Genomic DNA, 9,649 nt, shown 5'->3' with positions numbered 1-9,649 from the left:
ACATTAGGAAAAACTTCCTAACTGTCGGGGTGGTGAAGCACTGGAATAAATTGCCTAGGGAGGTTGTGGAATCTCATCATTGGGGATTTTTAAGAGCAGGTTGGACAAACACCTGTCAGGGATGGATAATACTTAGTCCTTCCTGCCTTGAGTGCAGGGGACTGGACTAGATGACCTCTCAAGGTCCCTTCCAGGCCTCTGATTCTATGAATTTACATGCTGCACATTAATTGAAAAATTGGTGCCTTTCATACACACAGCTTTTCATGGACAATATACTATGCTCAATTTTATTATTCTACTGTAGCGCCAAGGAGCCCTAGTCTGAGTATAAGGCAAGAGACGACAGATGGCCACAGACAGATGGAGGAGCACAAGGAAACAATGAACCGATATTGGTCGGCATGATCAGCTCTGGTCTCAGTACACCACTGGTTTAACTATTATCAAGTTTTTTGTGGGCATCATGGCAAAAGCGAGTTTTAGGGAGGGTTTTGAAAGAGGACAAGTAGGTAGCCTTGTGGATGTTTATGGGAGGCTCCTCCCAAGCATGAGGGATAGCATGGGAGAAAGCATCAAGTTGATTGTTTGAAAATTGAACCAGAAGGTGAAGGAGGCTGGGATCATGGGCTGGCCGGAGGTGAGAGTCGACCTCTCGATACTGAATGGGAGATGATGGGTAGGGTGGGGCTAGGCCATGAAGGCCTCGAAAGTGAAGACAGGCAGCTCATGTTTGATGCGATAGAGAAGGGGGAGAAAGTGGAGGGATGCACGGAGAGGGGTGACATGGTCAAAGAGACAGGCAAGGAAAATGATCTTTGCAGCAGCATTCTGAATGGATACCAGCAGGGCAAGACTGCATTTGTCAAGGCCAGAGAAGGACACCCGAGAACATGGGTCTAAAGGGACTTGCAAACTCCAGGCACTTACTGTCCCACGACTCTCCCCTGGGCATAAATTGTGGTTCTTCGGTGTGCATTTACATTCTGCAGTGGTCAGATCAGCGGCCCTGTCAGAATGGCTTTAGATCCTGCTACACCAGAAGGAAGAATGTGCCACTGGGCTGTGTCATCTGAAGATAGCAGCCGCCTGCACTGGGTAGGAACAGGCTGAAGAAGACTCAACCATCTTAACATTACATATGTATTAGGGACACTGAGGTGAGTCTTATGTCTCCCTCTGAAGTAGCTAGCATCGGCCACTGGCAGACAAGCTACTGACACTGACTAGAGGACCCTGTCCTGTCCTGGAGGAAGGATGGGTTTATGGTTAAGGCATTGGCCTGCAAGTCGGCTGATGGGGGCTTGATTCTGACTCCCTGAGACTTTGAGTTAGTTACTTAGTCTCTCTCTCTCTGCCTCAGTTCCCTATCAGTAAAATGGGCATACTTTGACTGTCTCCTCTGTCTAGGTTGTAAGCAGGTGCTGTCTCTGGCTATGTGTATGTGCAGCACCTGGCACAATGTACCACTGACTGGGTGGAGGTTTATTGTAGTAATAATAAGTATGCAATTCTTACCTTGCCTGAATTCACCAAACCACAATGATCTGGAAAAGAGGGTTTGAAATCTCACAAAAAACGGTTTTCTCCTGATATCTGTAGGGTGTTTCCCACTTTTGCTCTGCCTGGAGACAGCACAGAAATATCCTTTCTCCTGCTATTTAATTTGGCACTGCCGTGTTCAAGCCAGATCAGGATGATGCCAGTCACATGACAACGAAGAACAATCAACCAAATTTTTGACTCTCAAGGTTCGGTTTTGTCTTGAGGGATGGGCCCAGATTTGGGTTGCTTTATACTTTTATCTGAAGTGGATCGCCTACTCCGGCTTGGAATTATGCCAGAATCCACCCTGAGAAAGGGGTTGACACCCCCGGAGGCTCAAGAAATAGTTCTTGGTGCTTCTTTCACTGTTAGAAATTAAAGATCAATGGCACAACCCAAAGCCCTTCGGAGTCAGTGGACATCTTTCAGCTACTTCAGTGAGCTTTGGATCCAGCCCAAAGGAAATGCTTCCCCTCTAGCTCACAGCAGAACTACAGCTTAGTAAATATCATACAGCCAATAAAGGCATGCGCCTTCCGAGATCATGTGTGATAAAATAATGGAACAAGGATAAAACCCCCAAAGCATACAAACAGAAGAAGAATATGTATCCAAAAATAAGCCCTCCATGCCATACCCTACTCACTCTATTATGCTTATGCACTGAAGCTGATGGAACTATTTGCGTGAGTCAGGCAAGCATGATTTCCCCCTGTTGATGTAAGCCAGCCACCCTTACTCTCTCTCTCTTTGAAGTCAATGGCATTACTTGGTAAGGACTCTTCCTGCGACCTAGGCCTGCAGGATGTAGTCCTGTATTTGAAGCAAGTCCAGGGAAATGTACAATGTTGTGTTAATATGGAACCAGGCGTTAGCAACAGGCGTTTTTGAAAGCTACAAAAGGATCGGAACATTTGCAAGGTGCTGACCTCAAACTAATATTCATTTAGGACTCCTGGCTATTTGAGTGTGTTCATGCAAAGCAGCATTCATTCCCTGGCTATTATTCCCGAGTCACTAGGAGCTATTGGATAATGTATTCCATGGCTCAAAGGACAATTTATAGGGATGTGTAAAAGTTCCAGCTCATATGTGATCCTATAGCTGCAGCGATAAAACATAGCCTTACAGGGGCTTCTGTTGTTAACAATGTGGAGACCCAAAGCTCAGTGTCTCACCTGGCTGATCTCAGAAATTGGAGGCCTGTGTCTGACATTATTCCAGGTAACAAAATCTTTTACTGGGGTCAGACTTTGACTGATTTTAGGGCTCTGTTGAGCATGTTTTTATTCTTGGGATAACTTGGCAATATAAACATTTGAAAAATATCTGTAAAAACCTGCCAAGTAGTTGGGATTTTATATTCACAAGCAATTCCATCGAATGTACTGATATTTTTCTTTTAGTATATGAATCCTTTTATTCAATATATGGCTGTTAAAATTAGAAAGTGCATGTCTCCAGCTGAATTAGTAGGATTTCGCTGAAGACAGTTTATCTATCTATCTATCTATCTACAGTGTTATTCAGTTATTTATGTGTGTCAGTAACATAAGGAGTGATCGCTTCACACAGAGACGTTTAAAGAATGTGAAAGATGAGTTACATGTGTTCATTCATCCATAAAAAGCACTCACAGCCACATATGATCCTGGTGATAAACTGTCTTCGTTTTTTTCACCTGCCCTCCTCATAATTGGCAGAAGTGAGGCAAACAATTAAAAAATGATGCCCCACCATGTGTGTGAGACTTGGCAGATGAGCACAATTTGAAAAGGGCACGTCTGGAAAAGTTCATTTTGAATTCTCAGTCTCTTTCTGTTTCCCGTTTCATTTTAAACCATCCATGAAATTTCATAGATAATGTTTTATCTTGCACACAAAGCCTTTTGTTATACCTGGGGACTGATTCTGCTCCCATTGAGGTTAATGGCAATGCAGACAGGATTGGGCCTGTTATATGGCCATGTAAGATGATTTATTGCTGTTCGGGGTGTTGCTAGCATTGTACAACGTGGCTCTTACACTGATCCCTGCTAATTAGAAATGTGATATGTGATCTGTCCAAATAGAAATCTGTCTTATATGCAAAAGAGCTTTTCGGTTTTGACTCAAAGGAGGACACAGATTTATATGCCTGTCAGACACATGTAAAAAGAAATACGAAGTATAGTAATTATCTGCAAATTATACATCATTTTTATTTAAGACCTGAATCTAATTTGTCACATTTTATTTATACTGTACCATTATTTTACTGCAATTTGATATTTGATTTAATTTTTTCTGCAACAGAGCTGGAAAAATATGTCCAAAAATTTCCCCTGATATTCATTTGAGATTTTTAATGGATTTGATTCAGCTTGTGCTTATCAACTGTTTTGTTCACTTTCCACAGATAAGCTGGAAAATGCAGTTAGTAGCAGGAATGTTTGCCAGATTGAAATGAATGTAATAAAATATTCCCCCAAAGAACTTTTAGATTCATAGTTGCAAAGATTCACACCAAAGACCTGATTCTAAGAGTTGCACGTTCCTCCAGTCATGGAACAGAAACATTCCAAAATGACTCAAATCACAAATATTGAACATTCACAATAAACGTCTTGCAAAGGAGCTACACACCCACAATTATTTACAGACACTGTTCAGCAACCCATTTTGGATAACAAATCAATGTCAGTGTTGTAAACATTTCTGTTTATGCTTGTTCATATCTCTTTGCTTTTGGACCTTGGCATGTCACTTAGCAAAAATGTACTTCACCCGTTAGCACTAAACATCTGAACAGGATGTCTTTCTCCCAGCTTTTATTACAACACTAAGGATCTGATCAAACTAGATGGCAGATGTTCTGCTGACTTCCACAGGAGCTGGATCAGGCCATTAACAGAAAAAACTATGGGCCCAATCCAAGAAACTTTATCAAGGCTGTTAGTCTTCTTTAGTTCGGCACGCAAAATCGATGGTACTGCTCACACAAGCAAGTTACAAGATCAGGCCCTGAATTTGTCTGTAGGTGCTTTTCAGTTCAAATAGAAAAGGATTCTATTAATAAGATACTGTGTTTGCCCTGACTGGTTTCCATGTGTGTTTCAGTTAGCAGACTCCGATCCGAAATGTGAAGCTGATGAACTGTAAGTACTCACTCTCCACATACTCACTGGTTTTTATTTTGGATTTGGAATTTTACAGGCAGTGCAAAGTAAGGAAAACACAAAATAATCTAGATGCTCTAAATAAGAGTACCATGTTCATACCATTAATATAAAAAGGGATGGCAAGCATGCTAGCTGCCTGAGCTTAATTTTTCTTCAGAAAGAGAGAGATACAAAGGGGAGATACCCAGCTGTTTCTTATGATAATGTATAATTTTGTTGTTTTGTTAACATAGAGAGAACAATTGCGATGTACAATATATTTGAAGGAAAACAGTTATACACATTTGATTTAAACACATCCCATTAATTAAATGTTGTACTACTATAAATTCGTTAATGGTGCTGGTGCTTCCACCACTCAAGTTAAGGACAGAACTTCAGCTGATTTCATGTCACTGGGCTCAGCGCTGTCCCAACATGTTGTCTGTTTCTTTAATTGCTAGATGTGTTAATTACAATGAGGAGCGCCTCAGTGCCTGGTATGTCTGGTAAGTACTAAGCCATTCTAAAGACAGAATTGGCAAAAAAGTCTGTACTGATATATAGACAGGAAAGCTGAGTGAATAATTGACCAAACCAAAAAATTCAAAATCATTTAATTTAGGGTAGAACCAAAATTAAAATGTTTTTGGTTTTGCGAGATTTGGGTTTTGTTTTGTTTTGTTTTTATGTTTTGGGGTGTTTTTGCCCTTTAAAAAAACAAACAATTCGAGCTAAATTTCTAAATAAAATGCCATTTTGAAACAAAAAATTGCCAGGTTTCGTTTTGAATATGTGGGAATGTACTGTTTTGACTTTTTCTATTTTTTTTTTAATTTTTTATTTGACTGACAGTATTTGCCAAATTTGACCCGAAACTGCATTTTTCAGCAAATAAACTATTTGACTGAAAAATTTCACCTAGCTCTAATAGATACGGAGAGAGCAATTGATAGCAAGGAACATTTCTCCTCACATTTCACCTGAATTTTCTGTGCTTAAACCCATTATTTTGTGTTCTGCCCTGACTGGATCATTTCTCCTCATCCCCTTCACTGTTTGCGGATGGCGGAGCTGATCAGCTGAGAGTTTTTAATGGAAAAAAGTCAAAATTCTTAGTGAAAAGTGTTTTTGCAGAAAAATCCAGCCAGCTGGGATGGCCTGATCCTAGGCATAGAAGCAATTGATGGGACTTTGGCTATTGGCTGCAACAGTCTGTGCAACTCTGGTAAAAAAAACCTGCCACCCCCCTGCCTCCCCAAAAAAGTTTTGTCAAAAATATTTTGAAGTTTTTTTGTTGAAGAGAATTTCAATAATTGGACCAACTTTGCCCTTCTCCTAGTTAGCAGGTCTCTTCTCACTCCCCCAAAACCTTCCCTCCTGCTTCCCACTTCTGAAACTGTTTGCAGTTGCCACCTGCTGTTGATTGTTCCATGTCTATGTCTCTGCCTCAGGTTATTGATCTTGTTCTTTCTGGCCATGATCCTGTCCTGTGGGATTCTCTTCTGCCTGCAGTGCTGGCTGAAACGACGGAGCAGCTTCCCCTCCCGGCGCACGCTCACCGTCTTTGCGCTCAGTGACTCCGATTCTCTTGGTGGTTAGTTTCCATCTAGATCTTTGCGGGGCTTCTCCTGTAGGGTCCAACCCAAACTCAGTGGCAGGGCCATAGTTCGCTGACTCGGCAGGTAAAGTGATGCTGCGTTCAATCCAGTGATCTGGCCTCCCACCCAGATGAGAGTTACTGCCCTGGGCTTCCTTCCTGGAGAGCTGTCCATCTCATGGGGCATTTTAAACAATCATTAGGCCTCATATTCATTGGACTGTTGTCACAAAGGAACACAGGCACTGGGTTAATTGGTCCCAGCCCCTCCCACAATGCACCCAGGGCTGGTCTTCTAGAGTATCTGGGGGTATCTCCATTAGCTTCAATAGGCATTGGATCAGATCTTAAATGAGCGTCCCTCAGAAGAAACCCCAAGGATGTCCCATCAGACCGAGTGTGTGAGCCCTGATAATCCAAGAGGAAAGCCTGGTAGCTCTCTGGGTCAGGGGGTCAGAGCAAACGCTAGGCTCGCTGGGGAAATCACACCAAACCAAACTCTTGACTCCTCTAGTGTTGGCAGATTGAATTCAGAGCTTCCCAGTCCACAATGTATAGTTAGCTGGTCCCAGAGCCCTGAGCTGCAGCTGCTGCATGTGCATGGCAGATTGCTCTTGTAATTTTCTTTCAAGTGACTGGAACCACGTGATACTTCAATATCTCAAGGTAATGTAGCTCTCACGTCATCATCATCATCCCCCCCCCACACACACACACAGAGCCACCTCGGTCCCCCATGTGTGGTTTCACTCAAGGCTCGCAAATGGTTACCAAGAAAAGCTCCATTTTTCTCTCCCCAGTAAGTGAAACTTCTCCATATGCCTTTTCCGGACTCCATGCCCACTCTCCAAACCCAGAGCTGTGCCCTTCTCCCGCCCTGCACGTCGGCACCGGGAGGACTGGATCGCCTCCTTCCTACGAGGATATTATGACAGCAGGCAAACACTAGGGGCCTGATTCATACCTCCCCGTGTTACTCCGGATCTACACCAGTGTGAGAACAGAATCAGCCATGAGGCTGAAGAGGAGACAGAGGAAGTATTTTATTTTTAAATTAAAAGAGGGAACAAAATGCAAATAGAAGAACACCCACGTTCCCATTATACTCCAAAGGACCACATTGCAGAGAGTAAATGTTCACCTTCCTTGCAGGCTCAAGATCTGGATCTGAAGTTCAGGCTTCTCCAAAGTTTAGGTCTGTCTGTACCCAACATTTTTGGTTCAACCTGAACATTTAGCCTATTTAATATCCTAATTCCTCCCATGTGCTTGCAGCTCCCTGCCTTTCAGGAGCAAAGGCTAAGGCATGACTAGGCAGCAGCTTCTCAAGTTGGAAATGGATGGGTTTGCTTCAGTCATTTGGCACCGAGCCAGCATGGCACCAGGGAGCGTTAGAGTTACACTGTTATACTGTGAAGTGTGATGTAAATATTCCCCATGTAAGTGATGGACTGTTTGCCTCCCGTGAAATGCGTAGTACGGTTTAAAAGATACAGACAGTGCAAAATGCAGCAGCTTGAAAGGCGGCAGAGGGAAAGCATGAACCATGGACTCTTCAACCGGAACCAAATTAAAATGTTGCTCTGGTTATTTTCAGTTGACGTAAATACTCTTGATTTCAGTATTAATATTGTGCCTGTCTAGGGTGACCAGATGTCCCGATTTTATAGGGCCAATCCCGATTTTTGGGTCTTTTTCTTATATAGGCTCCTATTACCCCCCACCCTTGTCCTGATTTTTCACATTTGCTGCCTGGTCACCCTGTGCCTGTCTCCACTTCGGTATCTGTCATAACCAGAAAGGAATGGAGCTCAGCACTGCAGCGCTGTGTGCCGGCCCTGCTCCAAAGGCCAGGAAGGGGACCAGCATCTGAGACCACTGCCTGCTTTCCCATTGCCACGTTCCAGGCCTGTTGACTTCCTAAACTCACCAGTGCTGAGATCCAAGATTCTGGTTTTGGCTTTGAAATAACAATAGTTTATAAGTAATCGAACACAGCGAGCGCCATGGGTGGTCTGTATTTTATTCTGCACAAAGCATTATCGACTTATTATTATTTACTTGGTTCTAAATATGTTGCTGCTTTTAATTTCATTGACTGTCACCTTCTAGTCATATTACTGGAGAGGCTAACAAGCAAAGAGGGTCCAGTTTTCACGATACACCCTCATTTTGAACACCTTCAATAATCCGCGTTCATGTCAAAGAGAGTGACTCTTCTCTCCAACGTCCAGCAGAGGGCGATACAGGCTGTCAACTGTGATTAAGGGGCTTTTTGGATACATCAAAATTGAGCTTGCCACAGAGAACAGGTCACGGTTGCTGTGTTATTGTGCGGGTTTAAAATTTGGTTTGTTTCACATTTTGGGGCTTTTGTTGTTCAAAAAATAAAATGGTTTAATCCAATTGTGTTCAGTGGCATGCTCGCCCTGCAGTAATAACCCCCACAGTGCTACGGGATACAGAAAATGAGCCAAAGGGAATCACAGAAATAGGCTGTGACGTATTCATGATTGTGACCACAATACCTCCAGGCAGCTTAACGCTGTGGGGGAGCAGCTTGTGGGGGAAAGGCCCACCCGCTGAAGGGCTCAATGAGATTGTTTGGGGTGTTTTTGTTTCATGGGGTGGGGGTGAGGGAGGCCTTGGGCCATGGTATCTTGCTGCCCTTGTCTGGCTCACTGATCTGAAATTCCCAGCCCACAAGAGCCAGGTATGCTTGACACTGGTCTCTACTTCACTGGATTATCTACAGGGGGAAGATCATCAGAGCCAAATACCCGAGGGATACTGGTGACAGCTGGGAAGTGAGTAGGGAAACTTGCATTTTGCTCTGAGGCTGGGAGTTCCTTTCCCAGATCTGCAGAAGAGCTCGGTGTAGCTCGAAACGTGTCTCTCACACCAACAGAAGTTGGTCCAATAAAAATACATAGATTCCCTGCCCCAGCTTGCCTCTCTAAGGAAACTCCACGCAGTCATGTCGGTTTTTGACACTCTGCCCTGCCTGGTCTGGGTCTATAACTTCTCACACTCACAGACACACGTCTGCTCATACTGGCAACCTACACACTTCAAGCCGGATCAGGAGGCACTCCAGGATGAGCTCCGTTCCCACCAGGGTATTGCAGCATGGGGGAAGTGGCCATTGTCACACGCCATGCTGCACATGTACAGTGCACAAACAGAAGACCTTCCTCTCCAGAGTTGTCAATCTATCCCCTTCCACCGGCGTAACATTGCAGGAGGGCTGAGCATTTGTCCCCATGAAAAGTACACCAGGGCATGGATCCAAGAGGGTTTGAGCAGTAAGGAATTTTCCTCCTCATCGGTGAGCTTGGTGTGGACCAGCTGCACCGCTTATGAC

General features: G+C 43.7%; 1 protein-coding gene across 1 annotated transcript; it reads left to right on the top strand.

Annotated features, from left to right (window-relative positions):
* The first annotated feature begins 2,648 nt into the window (after positions 1-2,648).
* On the top strand, positions 2,649-8,648 carry TMEM207 (transmembrane protein 207). The gene is made up of 5 exons (XM_045030988.1): positions 2,649-2,769; positions 4,645-4,682; positions 5,150-5,194; positions 6,140-6,282; positions 7,086-8,648. Exons 1-5 carry the CDS (start codon positions 2,695-2,697, stop codon positions 7,232-7,234), a joined length of 450 nt encoding a protein of 149 aa, XP_044886923.1. The 5' UTR covers positions 2,649-2,694; the 3' UTR covers positions 7,235-8,648.
* Positions 8,649-9,649: the final 1,001 nt, after the last annotated feature.

This window comes from Mauremys mutica, chromosome 9, assembly GCF_020497125.1.
Source record: "Mauremys mutica isolate MM-2020 ecotype Southern chromosome 9, ASM2049712v1, whole genome shotgun sequence".
Taxonomy (NCBI): domain Eukaryota; kingdom Metazoa; phylum Chordata; order Testudines; family Geoemydidae; genus Mauremys; species Mauremys mutica.
Note: the sequence above shows the minus strand (reverse complement) of the source record. Positions and strands in the feature narration are given on the sequence as shown.

Coding starts and splice junctions, on each gene's coding strand:
- TMEM207 (XM_045030988.1), top strand. CDS start 2,695: ATGTGGAGACCCAAAGCTCAGTGTCTCACCTGGCTGATCTCAGAAATT. Junction 2,770..4,644: donor TGTGTCTGACATTATTCCAG/GTAACAAAATCT, acceptor TGTGTGTTTCAG/TTAGCAGACTCCGATCCGAA. Junction 4,683..5,149: donor AAATGTGAAGCTGATGAACT/GTAAGTACTCAC, acceptor TTTAATTGCTAG/ATGTGTTAATTACAATGAGG.